Raw genomic sequence first — 17,799 nt, forward strand, 5'->3', positions numbered from 1 at the left:
AGGTATCTGTTTTTATATATGTAGAGTACTGACTTCTGATGTGTGGTGGTAGTCGGTCTTGTGTGGTTTATTTCCCTTTTAAATTAACCAAAATCTTGCATGGGCTGTTATTTGCCTTTGATATCAAAGATAGACCTCAAATTTTCCTTTTTGTTGTTTTAAGCGTAGATAGTGCATAATGAGACTTGAAAAGTCAATAAATATGGTGGCAACCATATTTTAATATGAACAGTGTCACAGGCCTGATGAAAATCACCAAAAAAAAGACACATCAAACGTGCCCCAAGAATCTAGGCAGCAGGACTCAATTGTACTGTCCTCGTTCAGAAAACGACGTCGACTCTCCCCCTAGAAGCTCCATTAACTCTCAGGTAAACTCATGCAATGTGCAAGTGCCGAATGCTAAAATCCGAGCACAAATGAAAAGAGACATGCCCATTGAGCTCTATAATCTACTGTGAATGGAATGGCACGGAAATCATTGCTTCCTGATACTAACTTCTCAAATTTGTATTCCTCTTCACGGCTTGCAAAACTCTTGGACTCTTGCACTAAGACGAAGTCGTTCTGTGAAGCGTGTGCCATCCATGCTCGCATTATCAAATCCCAGTTCAGTGAAGAAGTTTTCATCAACAACATGCTCATGGATGCGTGTGGCAATTGTGGGTGTTTTAGTTACGCTGGTAAAGTGTTTCATAAAATGCCCACAAGAAATTCTTTTTCTTGTAATTCCATGATCGGCGCGCGTTAATGATCTCAGGTTTGTTTGATGGGGTTGAGCTCTTCTTTTGTTCGATGCCTGAACTTGATCAATGCTTGTAGAATTTGACAGTGTCAAGTTTTGCTCCACTCGAGATATTTGAGAAATCTTTGGAGTATTTAGTGAAAATGCATAAAGAAAGTTTTGTGTTGAATGAGTTTAGCCATGGAATTGGGCTTAGCGCTGGTGCTGGTTTGAGGGACTCAGATTTTTGGAGCTCAAATGCATGCTTCCATAGCTAAGTCCCGGTTCACATCGGATGTCTACATGGGGTCTGCACTAATTGATATGTATGCAAAATGTGGGGATGTGGATTGTGCTCAAAGGACTTTCGATGTGATGATCGAAAGTAATATTGTGTCTTGGAATTGTATGATTACTTGCTATGAACAGAATGGACCTGCGAGTGAAGCCCTTTGGGTTTTTGTCAAGATGATTGTTTGTGGGCTGAAGTCAGATGAGATGACTCTAGCTAGTGTAATTAGTGCTTATGCAAGCTTGTGCATGAGTAATGAAGGCCAGACTATTCATGCCCGGCTTATGAAATTCAAGAAGTTCAGAGATGATATTGTAATATATTGCGCTGGTTGACATGTATGCTAAGTGTATTATAATAAATGAAGCAGGGTGGATTTTTGATAGCATGCCTATAAGCAATGCGGTGTCTGAAACCTCTATGGTTAGCTATATGCAAAATTTTCAAGCATAAAAACTGCGAGAACTATGTTTTCCAAGATGATGGACAGGAATGTTGTATCTTGGAAGGCACATATCACTGGATATACGCAGAAAGGGGATAATGAAAAGGCCCTTGGACTCTTTCTACTATTGAAAAGCGAATCTATACGGCGTACTCGCTATACATTTGGGAACCTTCTCGATGCCTGTGCAAATCTTTCCGACCTGAAGCTCAGCAGGCAGGCTCATACCCATATTCTAAAGCAGGGATTTCGATTCCAACAGGGACCAGAGCCTGATGTTTTTGTTGGTAACTCTCTTATAGATTTGTATATGAAATGTGGATCGGATGAAGATGGAAATCAGGTGTTCAGGAACATGGTCGTTAGATGGTGTTTCTTTTAATGCGATGATTGCAGGGTATGCACAAAATGGGCAAGGGATCGAAGCTCTCGAGTTGTTTAAGGAATGCTGGCATTTGGATATAAACCAGATCATATCAGTATGATTGGAGTTCTTTGTGCTTGTAGTCATGCATGATTGGTTGAGGAAGGGCGTCAATATTTTTATTCAGTAATCATAGGTTATGGTTTGAAACCTCTGAAAGACCATTATTCGTGCATGGTTGATATACTGGGTCGTGCTGGTCGGCTTATCGAAGCAAAGAATTTCAATGCTTATACCTCCTGACAGTGTTATATGGGGATCTTTGCTTGCAGCTTGTAAAGTACACCATGAAATTGTCTTGGGGATTTTTTTGGCAAAAAAAAGATTTGTTGTCACATGGATAGATTATCTCTTGCATGGATATAATTGAAGCTTCATGAATGCTATTCCTTTGTTTCTATCATACTAGTTGCTCAAAGCACATCTTGCGTACATGCATATTGAATATTTTTGTAAAGAAGGATTTTTATGTTATTGGATGGTCATATAGATTAATATCTATGTAAAAATTAAAATAATAATTTTTAGAATAAGGATATTTAGGAAAAAATAAAATATTGTAGCAATTTTTTTTGGGAAACGAAATATAAATAGTATAATTTAGTGAGATAATAAGCATTCGAGTGAAACTAATACAAGCAGAAAATCCTTATATCTACACTATATTTATTTAAATGAAAGATTGTCAACATAGAAAACTTATATATTATTTAAATGAAAGGTTGTCAACATAGAAAGCTAGAAAACTAAATGAAAATCCAAGACATAAAAATTAAACATCCCAAAGAATTAAAACGTAAGACCTGACTCGTAATAGTAAATATAAAGACCTAAAACTACTCTACTAAAGCAATTGAGTAAATAACTAAATCTTTTTATAGTCTATACTTGTGATTCAACTCCATCATCGAAAAATCTACGCCAGAACCAGTGTTTCTTCCAAACTCTTTCATTCATCTCATCAATGGGAATTCCCTTGGTCTCTGGCAGCAAGAACGCAGCAAAGATTCCCATGACAACAATCCATGCAACAAAGAAGAAGAATATGCCCGACCTCATGCGGCACAGCATCGTCAGAAAGGCTTGAGCTATGATGAATGTGCATATCATGTTCGTGCTCACCGCAAAGAAGAAGCCCGATGTTCGTGTTTCCAATGGGAATATCTCACTTGGAATCAACCAACCGAGAGGACCCCACGACCAGGCGAAACCCGAGACAAAGACGCAGATTAGGAGCACGACTATAATGGCATATAGCTTAGGAATGGCATTTGTTGAGTGCAATTGGGTTGCGAGAATTGCTCCGGTCAAACCCTGCATATAAATTTATTTATGCATTCATAAGAATCATGGTAAAAGGGATTATTATTCAGCTGTATACGTGTTCTCGGATTATTAAGAATTTACCTGAGAAATAAGCATTTGGATGGCGGCTTCAATAAGCAAAAATCTTCTTCCAACTCTGTCAACTCCAAATATTGCAACCAAAGTCGAAAGACAATTGATAGAACCCGTGACAACAGCTGACAGCAAAGATGCATCTCCCGAAATCCCCATAGTCTGAAAGAGGACGGGAGCATAAAACATGATCACATTAATCCCCGTAAATTGTTGGAATACTTGCAGAATCGTGCCGCAGAAGAGTTGTGGAAAACTGGATCGTTTCATCAGGTTCCTAAAAGGGTGCTTGATCTTCTTCGCAGTTTCTGTGGCTTGCAGAATTTCACTGTACTCTTTTTCGACATCTTCTATACCTCGGATTTTCTTGAGAACCCTTAAGCCTTCCTCCGTATGGTCACGCTCGATCAGGCTAGCGGGTGTTTCAACAATGAGGAGGGAGCCTAAACCGAGGAAAATGGCCGGCAGTGCAGCACCGCCAAGAGATATTCTCCAGCCATAAGGATGGATATTTGTTGTAATATAGTTGACTAAATTAGCAATCAAGATGCCGACGGTGATCAGCATCTGAAAGCATATGTTTAGGCCTCCCCTGTATTTTGCCGGAGCGATTTCCGATATAAACAGCGGCACTGCCTGCAATCAAAAACAATTTTAATAAACTAAAGCTTATATCATGTGTTACTTTGATTGGATCTGACTTTATGTGTGTGTGTGTGTGTGTGTGTGTATACCTGGTTGCCGAACCCAACACCAGCACCCAAACAAAGTCGGCCGATTATAAGCATAGGAAGATTCAGAGCAGCGGTGTTGAGAATAACTCCAACGAAGAAGGCGGCGGCGGCCATCTGCATGGTGCGTTTGCGGCCAAACTTCTTGCAACAAAAAGATGCGAAGAAACTGCAAACCACAGCTGCCAAGTATAAAGAAGACGTGAAGAGTTGAAGCGTCTGGTTATTATATTTGCAGTAGTTGTCTTCTTTAACTCTATGCTTCTTTTCGTAAACAATTGGGAAGAACTTCAACAAGAAATCATCCATGGACGTCACTCCTCCTGCATGCAGTTAAATTGTTTAATAACATGTATAGTTTAATTTCAATCAAGATTCTGTCAAGTGTCTTGTATTTATTACGTACCCGATATGCCGATATCATATCCAAACATGAGACCTCCAAAGGCAGCGATGATGGAACAAACAACCACCTGTTTGGTGAGCTTGGCCGGGTGGTTGACATCGCCGCTACCGTTCTGAATAGGTGTCATTGCCGGTGCCATTGACGTGCTTATGATCAAAAGAAAAATTAAAGATCGAAATTACTTAAATAACTTGGCTCGCTAGTTGCCTGAGTTTTGTTCAGTACGTGAAAACAATGACGAGAAATAGGTGCATCCGCACACACATATACATATATAGGTAATAAATCTTAGAGTCCCTATCCTAATAGGATTATAGATATGGATTATATTCTAATATATCTCTAATTCTTGAGCTTTGCTTCTACACCCCCCCCCCCCCCCCCCCCCCCCAACAAGGAAACTTTCGGGGATTTGCTAATGTTTCAAACAAAGTTTAAATTTAAATTTATAAAAATAACTTTTATCAAAATGTAATTCATGATCAATATAAATTATACGAATTTCCTTTTACTTTATATTTTATGATTTACTTTGTTAACTGTAAATAGATAATTGTGTATAAAAGTGCAAAATCAAATCTATATAATTAACTAGTAAACGCAATAACAAAATTAGATTTATGTCTATCTAGTTTATTTATTAAAAAAAATTAGATTTACGTTTATCTAGATTATTCATAAAAAATTTCAGTAATTAATATGCCAAAAATAAAATCATACATAAGGTACGTATAAAATTTTGGTAACAAAACAAAATAAACATTCGATATTTTTTGGGTTTATGAATCAAAGATTAATTGTGGAATGTATTTTTAAGATAAGAAAAACATCGACAGTGTTTTTTGGATATTAAAAATATTCTTGGTTTTAAGTAAATTTTCCTACTAATAAGAATCCCTAAATTCTAGTGATTTATTCAAGGGATTTCTGTAGATTAACATCACAATACTTACTTTTGAATATTTTCAAATCTGTATTAGCTTACCGTTCAAAAAGTAATACAAAATCTGAATTATTATTTTTAGGGGAATGTATTCAATGTAGGAGATTTATTGACTTTTAATGACTTTTGTAGATTTTAGAACTCTAGATGTATTCAATTAAGATTTTTACATACTCTATAGAAGTCTAGTGGTATTCAAAATAGACTTTCATAGAGTTTCAAAAAGTCAAGTGCTATTCAACATTGACTTTTAAAAACTCTATAAAAGTTATAGATATTCAAATTTTAAATAGATTTTTAATAATTTCATGGAATTTATTAACATACAAATATTAAAGTCTAAGGTACAACTATAAATTTTCAAAAATTGTATTTGGTTCAACCCAAAGATTTGAATGTATTTTTAAAACTTCTAACTCATACACAAGTTATTTATTTCTCTCTATGTCGCTTCACATCACATCTCTTCTTATCTTTCTCTACTCTCATATATCTATATCATTTTCTCAAATTTTCGCAATGTATTTCTATATATATTTTCATATTTCCTTTTCAAATATTTAATTTTTGGGTTGATTGTTAATAATTTTATTCAATATCATAGGAAAATTTTGAATTCTAGAATTGATTTTGTGATTTTTAATTTATGATTGATACAAATTAATATAATATTCAATAATAAGATGATCTCAAAAAATGTTGCTTAATTCTTAATAATTGAATAGCCTCGCAACAACCATGATTTTTTAAATTCTTTTTAATATTTTCAATTAATATGTAACATATGATATTTTTATACAAATTATATCAACACAATGCTAAATAATATTATTTTCACATGTATATTTTTAATTCAGAAACAAGGTAATAGATTAATCAATTGATGTATTTTAAAAAATTTACAAACATGCATACAAATCCTCATACATACGCATGTAAAGATTAAATGATTTAATTTTTAAATAAGTAAATTTATTTATTAATATAAATATTGAAAAATTATTTCAAACTGAATATGTTATATATGTCAATTAATTATTGGTTCAAATAAATTAATAAAAAATAAATGTTATAATTAAGTACAAAATTTATAAAATCCTATAAAAAAAATTTCACAAAAGTTTATAAAAATCTTGCAAAAAAGTCTACGTGAATCCACATAAATCTGTTTATAAATCTGTGAGATTTTGTAAAATTCAATAAGAATTCTATCAAATCCATAAAAGTCTATCATTTGAAAAAATCATTAAAAGTCATCAAAACTTTGAATTGAATATACTTCACTTATTTTGTGTATATAATTTTGAACCTTGTATTTAGACTTCCCTCATGCCCTGCCCCCTTCGATCCCTCCCCTCGATATATTTTCTGAATCCAGTTGTGATGATATGAACTAATATATTCTGCTTCTTGTTCATCTCAACCATGCACATTAAATTAGTTTGAATGGGTTCATATATCCAACATTAAATTTTCCTATATACAACAGTACGCTATGACAAATTTGATCCTGCACATCAGAAAGAACCCGATTAACTTACGAATTATAAGAGTTTTATGTCAATGCACCACAAGTGAGATGACATGTAACTTACATTTTAGGGATATCAAAATCTCGACAAAAACTTGTGTGAGACGCTCTCACGGGTTGTATTTTATGAGACAGATATCTTATTTAGGTCATCCATGAAAAAGTATTACTTTTTATGCTAATAGTATTACTTTTTATTGTGAATATCGATTTGATTAACCAGTCTTACTATTAAATATTCGTGAAACCATCTCACAAAAGACCTACTCCTTAATCTTCTTGGCTTTCCGCACGTTTTGAGTTGATAACACAATTAATACAGTATTATTTGCGACGCAATTCGAAAAGTATACATTAACTTCAATCCAACGAGAAGAATATCATGAGATATGAACTCATATGTTCTTTTAGAATAAAGAATTTTGTGACACAAGAGTACCACGATCCCAAAGGCCAAAACATTACATAATACAAGATTACAGAGAGACCAAAGGAGTGATGTAAAAGAATGACCGATCAAACTTCAAATTGCTCCATCTGAACATCCCTGGACTTCAAAGGAACATACTCCCCAAGATACTCGCCAAGATGATTCGTCAAGGCGGATTTATCGATATTTTCGTGATGATATGATTTACAAACGAAATATATAATCGTCTGCATAACGAGAGCAAACAGCATCAGAATCGAAATCAAACTCAAACAACCAATCCCCAGTCCAACTCTATATCCGAGCCCTTTTTCGTAAGCCATCACCACAAAAATCTTGAATACTGCCTCAACTCCAACAAGGCACAGGCATAATACAAAGAAAATCGCCACACAAACACCCATTTTCCCCTTGATCAAAGATCGGCTTTTCGCCATTGCATTTAGGCCATAACTTTCTTCCAAAACTGAGACCACACTTGCTAGCTGCCATATCATGTTAATGTAAAACAACCCGACAGTATATATGATCAAGTAAAAGAGGAGTAATATCCCCCCAACACTTTTACTGTGTTGCAATAAAAGAATTAAAAAGACGGCTATAACTACAGCTACAATATTGTATGCAAAGACTATGACGAAATTGCATAAGAAAGTCACCATTAGCCTCTTCCAGACCTTGGGAACAACACTCATCACTTTCTTAAACGTGATCTCTTTGGCCGTGTAGATACATGCGATGGTGTAAACTACTGCAGATGTAGAGAGAAGCGCGAGAATCAAGAAAAACGGTAAATACCCAATCTTGAACAAGAGAATCTCAATCCATTCGGATGATATGATGCTGGAGATTCTGTCGTAGGAACGAGTGCCCACCGGGGTTCTTTCGAGGGTTTCCTCGTTGGTCGAGATCTTGGCGATAAGGAGTTGGGTAATCTGGATTTGAGCTAAGTAGATGAAGGAAAGAGGAAGAATCAAAACTAGCATGACTTGGCTGAAAATCTTCCTCCATGATATAACTATGTTGTATGATTCTTGAAGTATGCCGAAGAATCCAAGAAACTGGATTTCTTCTTGTTCTCTGTCCATGGATTCTTTTTTTTTCTTTTTTCTTTTTTCTTTTGTTCAAAATCTGGTGAAATGGGTTTTTGGTTCAAGAGGAATTGGCGCAATATAGATGGAGATCAGCTTCAACTTGTGGATCTCACGGAGGGAAGACTTTGACCAGATTAGTTGGGATTTTTCTGGACTTGTACACATTCTTTGAAATTACATTTTTGTCATTGTTATTTTAATTTATCCTCTACGAATATTTTTCGACCAAAAATATTAATTTAAAACAAAATAAATAGTAAATCAAATGTTTTTGGCTTTCGACCAAAAATATTAATTTAAAACAAAAGAAATAGTAATCAAATGTTTTGCGATTTAACAAAGATTGGATGGACATGAATTTATTTTTATGATCATTTTGACCATTTCAAATGTTAGAGTTAAACGAAGGTTCAGCTGTGTTTCCTTTTGGAAGGAAGAAGTCAATTCAGCGTGTCTCACGCGTCTATAAATATGTTTTTCTCCACTAACATTTAATTTAATTAATGATTGAGAGTCACTCTATGTTTAACATTTGAACATATTGACATTCTACCCCATTTTAATACAAAACAATCAGTAACTGGACGGGTTTTTATCATCATTCCATACCCGTTTCGATCTCCAGTTTTTTCGGTCATCGCTTTTTCTTCGAACCAAAAATCAAAAACTACAAAGATCAAATTCTAATAATCATTTCAAAAATATTAATAAAACAATACAAAATTAGATTTTTTCAAACATTATCTATTATTATTAGTGATATTAAAATTTTTTTCACGAGACTCGAAACCCGTGGAAAAAGTTGATATAAGGGGAGCAATTACTTACTAACATATAGACTCCACCTTTGATAACGTTCTGAACCATGCACTAGCTAGGCTTTATTTACACATGCCTGATATATCTATCCATCATCATAAATTGAATTACAACGTGAAAGCGTTTTCGAGGTCGCAGTATTGTGGCGAAATGCGACATAATCCCGGTAAACTTTGTGCGGTCAGCTTCATCTCTCGCATCTCTCTTCCCTGCAATTCCCCCGTCTCTTGTTGTTCTCCAGCCACCTATCAATATATATATATATATATATATATATATATATACACGTTTACTGTTGTTCGATTTATATCGCAATTTAGATCATAGAATATATATGCCAGCATTCTTAAGTTAAATGTAACACCTTTTGGATAGCCTCGCACCTACACCGCTCATTGATCCGTTCAAGCTCATCACAACATCGTGGAAACTCCTCCCTCCAGCTGCCTCCGTGGCCTCTTCCCTTGTAATTTGCAGGCACAACTCGGCTGCTATCTATAAGGTACTTCCGGCATGAACTCAGCCGCTGGCTCTCAATTTTCTGGCCGCACCACCTCGGCTCTCCTGGATTATCGTTTTCCACAGTCGTAATGGTGGCCGCTGCACGGTAGAAAGGGGCCATCGGCGTCGCCAGAACAACCAGCAAAGTGACCATACAGAGAAACAAGCTCGCCATTTAAGTGAAATCTTGATGGTGATGGATATTACTTAGCTGGGTATATAGATATATAGCATAATTCGCCAGGGTTTAATTTACATGCAGGTTAAATACGTGGCTATTGGTATATGTACATAAAAATGGAGATGCTTTGGAATATGGGCATGTGGATATACATGCAGATCGGTTTGCATGGAGTGGAGTTTCCACGTATCCTATGCATTGCGATGGAACAACAAATTACAGAAATCAACAAATCATATATATTTCCTTGGTAAGAATCAAATTATTTGAACTTGTTGGTTATTTGCATCAAAGTTGTCACCTCATATTTGTTATATCATGTTCTCTGTTATTCTTTTGTAATTTCTTATTTGTTAGTCAAGTTTAATAAGTCAATTGTCAGTTCCTAAATTATAGGCAATTTGTTAGTTTGTTGGTTATTCGTTAGTCTATAAATTATAAAGCTTCCGTTGAATAAAACTAAAGTTCTCAGCTTTCTTTTCCAATATATCTTCCAACTTTTTTCATACTTTTGTGCAAAGATCTTATTCATATTTTCGTTCTTTCATCTTTGAACTATCAAAGTGGTATCAGAGCTCTCTTCTTAAGGGGGATCTGTAAGTTCATATGACTGTTTGAAATGGAAAGTGAATCTCATTTTTCATCAATGGCTCCACCAGTCTTCGATGGAGAAAATTATCAAATGTGGGCAGTGCGTATGGAAACGTACTTGGACGCATTGGATTTATGGGAAGCTGTGGAAGAGGATTATGATGTTCAACCTCTTCCAGCTAATCCTACTATGGCACAGATCAAGACACAAAAGGAGAAAAAGACAAGAAAATCAAAGGCGAAAGCATGCTTATTTTCAGCGGTTTCGGCAACGATTTTCACAAGAATTATGTCTCTCAAAACTGCTAAGGCAATTTGGGACTATCTAAAGGGAGAATATGCAGGAGATAAAAGAATTAAAGGGATGCAAGTTCTAAACTTGATCAGGGAATTCGAACTTCAAATAATGAAAGACTCAGAGACAATTAAAGATTACTCTAACAAGCTTCTTAATATTGCAAACAGAGTAAGACTTCTTGGATCTGAATTTACCGACACAAGAATTGTTGAAAAAATTCTTGTTACAGTACCTGAAAGATATGAGGCAACTGTCACTACCTTGGAGAATACAAAAGACTTGACAAAAATTTCTCTTGCTGAATTGTGAATACTTTGCAAGCACAAGAGCAGAGAAGACAAATGAGAGAGGATACAACATCTGAAGGAGCCTTGGCAGCCAAACATCAAATTTTGGCCAAATACAAAAAGAAGAAGAAGAATTTTGAACGGAATGAAGCGAGTACATCCGTTTTTCCAAAAGGAAAAAATGAAAATCAAAAAAATTCCTATCCAGTTTGCCAACATTGTGGAAAGAAGAGTCATCCTTCATTTAGATGCTGGAGGAGACATGATGCTAAGTGTTCCAAGTGCAATCAACTTGAACATGAAGCAGTGATATGCAAAGAAAAAGCTCATCATCATGAAGTTGAAGCCCAAGTTGCAAATCAAGAGGATGAGGATCAGCTTTTTGTGGCATCTTGCCTTGCAAGCATTAGCTCATCTGAAAGTTGGTTGATTGACATCGGATGCACCAACCACATGACTCATGACAAGGGAATTTTCATAGATTTCAAGCCAACTGATATCATTAAGGTAAAAATTGGAAATGGTGATTACATTTCTGTCAAAGGAAAAGGAACAATTGCCATAACAAGTGCTGCAGGTACAAAGAAAATCTTTGATGTTCTTTATGTGTCAGAAATTGACCAGAATTTGCTAAGTGTTGGTCAATTAATGGGGAAAGGCTTTAAAGTAATCTTTGAAGATGGTTTTTGTCGCATTCTTGATGCCATGAGTCGAGAAACTCTCAAGGTTAGAATGAAGGGTAATAGTTTTTCTTTTGATCCATGAAAGAAGAACTTGTTGCATATTCTACTGAAATCAGCAACACTGCAATATGGCACAAGAGGCTCGGTCATTGTCCTTTGGAAAAGATGCAGCTCATGCAGGAAAAAAAGTTGACAATTGGCTTACCAAACTTTGGAAATCACTTGTTAAACTGTTATACTTGTCAATATGGTAAACACAGAAGAAGACCATTCCCAAAGTCAACTTGGAAGGCCACTCAAAAGCTTCAACTTATTCACACAGATGTATTCGGGCCTCAAAGAACACCATCATTAGCAGGTAGTCGGTATTACATCAGTTTTATAGAAGATTTTACAAGATTTTGCTGGCTTTTCTTCTTAAAATTCAAATCAGAAGTTGCTGGAGTATTTTGGAAATTCAAGAAAATTGTGGAGAATCAAAGTGGCTGTAGGATTCAAACGGTAAGATCTGATAATGGAAAAGAATACACTTCACAGGAATTCAATTTGTTCTATGAGAAAACCGGCATAGAACACCAATTAACTGCTCCATTTACTCCGCAACAAAATGGAGTTAGTGAAAGGCAAACCAATATATAATGGAGATGACCAGATGTATGCTTCATGAGAAGGAGTTACCCAAGAAGTTTGGGCTGAAGCAGCATGTACAACAGTTTTTTTGCAAAACAGATTGCCCTCCAAGGCTTTGAAGGATAAAACTTCATTCGAGACATGGTATGGTTATAAACCTTCACTCAAATTACTAAGAGTATTTGGTTGTATTTGTTTCTCTTACGTTCCACAGGTCAAACGGGATAAACTAGACAAAAGGTCCGAACCAGGCATCTTTGTGGGTTATAGTTCTGCCTCTAAAGCCTACAAGGTGTATCAACCTCAAACAGGGAAGTTAATTGTTAGTAGAGATGTGTTCTTTCTTGAGGAAGATAAGTGGAACTGGGAACAAACAAAAGACACATCTACAAACAAGATAAAATCAAGTTTGCCAATCCAAACTTCAGAAATTGAAGCGGAAACGGAAGATGATCCACCAATCCGTGGAACAAGATCACTTCATGATATTTATCAAAGATGCAATGTAGCCATTTGTGAACCTGCATGTTATGAAGAAGCCATTAAAGACCAAAAGTGGAAAAAGTCAATGGAAGAGGAGCTATCGATGGTAAAAAAGAACAAGACTTGGGTGCTAGTTGATAGGCCAAATGATAGAAAAATAATTGGAGTAAAATGGGTGTTTAGGGCCAAGTTCAATGCTGATGGGTCTATCAATAAGCACAAAGCTAGGCTGGTTGTGAAGGGATATGCTCAAATTTTTGGAGTCGATTACTCCAACACATTTGCCCCGATTGCCAGATTAGACACTATACGGTTGGTCCTAGCAAGAGCAGCTCAAAATGGGTGGAAATTATTCCAGCTAGATGCAAAATCAGCCTTCCTAAATGGTCTACTGCATGAGGAAATCTTTGTTGAGCAACCAGAAGGATTCATTGAAGAAGGCCATGAAGACAAAGTGTGCCTACTAAAAAAGGCACTCTACGGCTTAAAACAAGCTCCACGAGCTTGGTATAGTCGTATAGATGATCATTTATTGAGCTTGGGTTTTGAAAAAAGTCTATCAGAAGTCACCCTATATTTTAAGAAACAAAATAATGATTTTCTTGTTGTGTCTTTGTATGTGGATGATTTGTTGGTGACAGGTAGCAATGCCAAGCTTATTGATGGATTCAAGCAAGATATGATGCTGGTCTTTGACATGACAGATCTTGGACTAGTGACATATTTTCTAGGCATAGAAATCAAACAAGCTGATGGAGAAGTCTTCATCTGTCAGAGAAAATATGTTAAGGAAATACTTAAAAAGTTTCATATGGAAGAATGCAAAGAAATGGCTACACCAATGAATCAAAAAGAAAGCTTAAGCAAGGAAGATGGTTCAGACAAAGTTTAAGAAAGATATTTCAGAAGTATGGTTGGATGTTTGATGTATCTAAGTGCTACAAGACCAGATATTCTTTTTGCTGTAAGCATTCTCTCTCGTTTTATGCATTGTGCTACTGAAATACACCTTCAAGCATCAAAAAGAGTCATTAGATATATCAAAGGGACTGTTGACTATGGTGTAAAATTCAAGAAGTGTCAAAACTTCAAGTTGACAGGATTTTCTGATAGTGATTGGGGTGGATCCAAAGATGATATGAAGAGTACATCTGGGTATTGTTTTAATCTAGGATCTGGTGTGTTTTCTTGGTGTTCCAAGAAGCAAGAAAATGTGGCACAATCCACTGCAGAGGCAGAATTTGTTGCTGCTACAGCAACAGCAAACCAAGCATTGTGGTTGAGAAAGTTGTTATGTGACTTACACTTGAAGCAATTAAATGTTACAGAGGTATTTGTTGACAACTAAGCCACGATATCAATATCACAAAATCCAGTTTTTCATGGAAAAACCAAACATTTTAAGATCAGGTTGTTCTTTGTAAGAGAAGTGCAAAAAGAAGGAGAAGTGAGCCTGATTTATTGCAAATCTGAAGACCAACTTGCTGATATATTCACAAAACCTCTTCCAGCAAACAAATTTGAGTTTCTTAGACAAAGACTTGGAGTTTGCAGCCATTAATGCAAGGAGGAGTGTTGGTTATTTGCATCAAAGCTGCCACCTCATATTTGTTATATCATGTACTCTGTTATTCTTTTGTAATTTCTTATTTGTTAGTCAAGTTTAATAAGTCAATTGTCAGTTCCTAAATTATAGGCAATTTGTTAGTTTGTTGGTTATTAATTAGTCTATAAATTGTAAAGTTTCCGTTGAATAAAACTGAAGTTCTCAGCTTTCTTTTCCAATATATCTTACAACTTTTTTCATACTTTTGTGCAAAGATCTTATTCATATTTTTATTCTTTCATCTTTGAACTATCAGAACTTAAATTTGAATTTTTATTCCACTAAAGTTTTCAAAATGTAATTTTGATATTACTAATTATTAATTTTCAACTATTTTCATGTCATCGTTGATGTGATGGCATATAGCTTCAAAGAAACGACTCGTTGAACGGTGGAACATAAGTTTAACATTGTAAAAGGATGGAATATCTTGTCTAGTGCAACCAAATAATGAATCAAATGGTTCCAACATATAATTAAAAAAACCAACAAAAATGGCAAGAAATTTACATATAATACACTTATTTTAGAAGCCCACTAACCAACTTGTATCACTGTATAACAACAAGGGCGTCGTTACCTTTTGTTTGGCAAGATCTTGGCAGAAAGTGAAGTTTTCAGGGAAATTGCATGTGCCAAATTGAACAGTGTATGACCGTGCGAAGTTAGCGCCGCTGATGGCTAACCTCTTCTTGTCATTCAGTTCCTACATTTTCAGACGAGTATATATTTAAGCAATTTAGAGGAGAAGTTTGTGCTGGATTGTTGGTCCTGTGATTCACATCTTCCTGCGTTCTACCCAGGAAAGTGTGACCCACTACATATAAAATAGGTAATTGATCTAACTAAGAAACTGCAAACTTATCTTGTTAGCCTTGCTCTTCTCCAAATAATTTTCAATGACGCCAGCATTGGCAGAGGAGGCGGAGAAAAGGGCGGCAATGAGACCGAGAATGGCAGCGTCTTCTACCCTATTCCTTAGAGTCGGTGGCTGTAACCCTCTGAGCCCTGATCATCGGCAGTTTCTTAAAAGTTGCGAAAGAAGGCGATATTTTACTGACCTGGGTGTTTCAGCTCACAGCCTGATATTACTGCATAGTCGCATGCTAAAACACTGGAATTCATGGCCGCCATTTTTCGTATGATCTTACAAATAAAATTTCGAGAGTGGTGATTAATATTTAGTGATGTGGAACTAGGTGAGATCAGAGAGTTGGAATTAAGGGTGGTGTGATGGGAGTGTGGATAAGGTGAGATTTCCTCATTCAAGTTTCTTATAGATAAACAAGGAAAGTTGCATATATTTTGCATGCCAATCAAGATTACATCTTTTGAAGCTCTCTGTCGGAAGCAGATCCACTGTGGCGGCTTCACAGGTTTGCCCAGAACCATCCCAGAAAATTCGAGGTCGATGCCCGCCACAATGGATCTCAAGGGGACCATTTGACATGAACTAGTCCGCGGGTCATCTGCAAAACAACATTTAACATTCCAATAAATGTATACTTGTCAATTTTAAAAAAAAAGTTACGCACATATCTCAAATATCATGGTAAACATGTCCCACAATATTCAACTGCAATAATCCTCCAGAATTTTGTGGCCTTTCACATTTGGCTACTTGAAAAAGCGAAAAATCAAGCTCAGACGGTAAAACCTTATCTAGAAAAAAGCGTTCAACGCTCAAGTGAAGTATTTTCTCTATTATCCATGGCATCCACTGCAGCTCTCTCTCAAAACTCCTTAGCCACGATATCAACATTCTTTATGAATCCAAGAAAAATTCCAAGTCGATTACCATATGTAATCAAAGCCGTAAAATCATCAGAGCCACCACAGAATGAAAAGATAGCGGAAACATCTCCCTCCAATGATCAATCCACAATCAAAGCAGCTCCCAAGTCCAAGAAACCTGTTTACTCCAGTAAATATCTCCTTGTTAATAAACTTGTTTTATTCCGATAGAAAAGAATCGTTCAATTTTATACAAATAATTTGTTTCATGTGGTTTTGATAGTGAAAGGGCAGATTGTGAGAGTGGACAAAGAGAAGTAACTCAATAGTATCAATGTGAGCAAGACAATTTCACATGTCGATCATCATTAAATGCATATGGATGGGAAAAGGGAATATTTTACCCCATCTTGTGGGCCACTATCCATGAAAAGATCAAAGGCCCAATTTTAACCACGCATATGTGGGGTTCACTAATTTCTTTAAAATCAATAGCCCAAGATCCTGTGGAGGCACTACCCCATCGATACTACCTGGAAAAGGGGTAACGTAAACAATTCTTTGTTTCTTTCGGTATTTATCTGTGGGACACCCACCTTATTACAAAGGACTGGAGTATATATATGAAGACAGGGGAGAGGTACCGTTTTTTAGACTGTTTTAAGCTATGCATTTTCAGTGCACGTCCGTAAATCTAATTAGTTCACTAGGCTTTCAATATTAATACCAGATAATCTTGTATTAGGTGCTGGACCTGCGCATTTTTAAACCGGTGAATATGCACTAGTAAGTACAATTCATATCTCTCACTTCAATTTGCACGAACGTCCTATCTCATTGATATATGATAGTCTACCAAAATTGGTGTGGAAGGTAGTCCCGGAGTTGCAACATGAATCATTGCTGATTTCTGTAACTCGAGAGGCATATAAAATACAAAGAGTAGCACACAATATAAGAAATATAACATTTTCAACTCCTCAGTACATGTGACTGTGATACCTGATTGTTTAGCTGTCAAAACATTTGCTTACGGTTTTCAACAATGTCTGTAACAGAAAGTGATCCGTATTTATTCTGGATCCAAATCTGTTACGCTGAACACCAGCTCCTTTCTAAATCTTCCTTGTGTCTACAGATTGCATGGGTTGGAATACCAACTGCACCTGCTTGGCTCACAACAGACATGCTTATTAAGGTCCCTGGTTTTTCAATTTGTTCTGGCCTTCCATTTACAACCTTCATTTCTTTAGTGTTGAATAATCACCACCTAGAAAAGTTCATAACATAAATCTTCTTTTTGCTCTTTGTGATGAATGATTATGGCTACCTGCAGTCAGATAAGCTAGATTATGAAAGAATGTGATGAAGGGCTATGCATGCAGAGCAGGAATATCAAATGTGTCGACTACAAAAGTTGCACCTTTGAGAAACTTCAAGTAATTTCCAGCTGTCACATCTTATTGTCTAGCAAAGCTGTCTTCAAATTTTGTGCACTACAAGTTTCAGACACATTTTTTTTTTTTTTGGGGGGGGGTGGGGGGGGCGATAGTTTTTTTTTAAAATTT

At 36.0% G+C, this 17,799-nt stretch overlaps 2 protein-coding genes, 1 long non-coding RNA gene and 2 pseudogenes across 3 annotated transcripts; 2 read left to right on the forward strand and 3 right to left on the reverse strand.

Moving 5' to 3' along the window:
* The first annotated feature begins 111 nt into the window (after positions 1 to 111).
* On the forward strand, positions 112 to 2,255 carry LOC142522102 (pentatricopeptide repeat-containing protein At2g13600-like; annotated as a pseudogene).
* Positions 2,256 to 2,767: 512 nt separating this feature from the next.
* On the reverse strand, positions 2,768 to 4,559 carry LOC142522103 (sugar transport protein 8-like). The gene is made up of 4 exons (XM_075625260.1): positions 4,421 to 4,559; positions 4,018 to 4,337; positions 3,293 to 3,919; positions 2,768 to 3,199 (listed from the first exon to the last, which is right to left on the reverse strand). The coding sequence occupies exons 1-4, from the start codon at positions 4,557 to 4,559 to the stop codon at positions 2,768 to 2,770; spliced, it is 1,518 nt and encodes a 505-aa protein (XP_075481375.1).
* A 2,720-nt stretch (positions 4,560 to 7,279) lies between these two features.
* LOC142523316 (uncharacterized) lies at positions 7,280 to 8,602 on the reverse strand. Its single transcript, XM_075627070.1, has one exon. It carries the CDS (start codon positions 8,410 to 8,412, stop codon positions 7,411 to 7,413), a length of 1,002 nt encoding a protein of 333 aa, XP_075483185.1. The 5' UTR covers positions 8,413 to 8,602; the 3' UTR covers positions 7,280 to 7,410.
* Positions 8,603 to 9,708: 1,106 nt separating this feature from the next.
* Positions 9,709 to 16,371, reverse strand: LOC142523320 (uncharacterized). The gene is made up of 3 exons (XR_012814622.1): positions 16,155 to 16,371; positions 15,078 to 15,966; positions 9,709 to 9,837 (listed from the first exon to the last, which is right to left on the reverse strand). It is a non-coding gene; the product is annotated as an uncharacterized LOC142523320 (long non-coding RNA).
* Positions 16,019 to 17,749, forward strand: LOC142523319 (NAD(P)H-quinone oxidoreductase subunit O, chloroplastic-like; annotated as a pseudogene).
* Positions 17,750 to 17,799: the final 50 nt, after the last annotated feature.

This window comes from Primulina tabacum, chromosome 13 (genome assembly GCF_025594145.1).
Source record: "Primulina tabacum isolate GXHZ01 chromosome 13, ASM2559414v2, whole genome shotgun sequence".
NCBI lineage: Eukaryota > Viridiplantae > Streptophyta > Magnoliopsida > Lamiales > Gesneriaceae > Primulina > Primulina tabacum.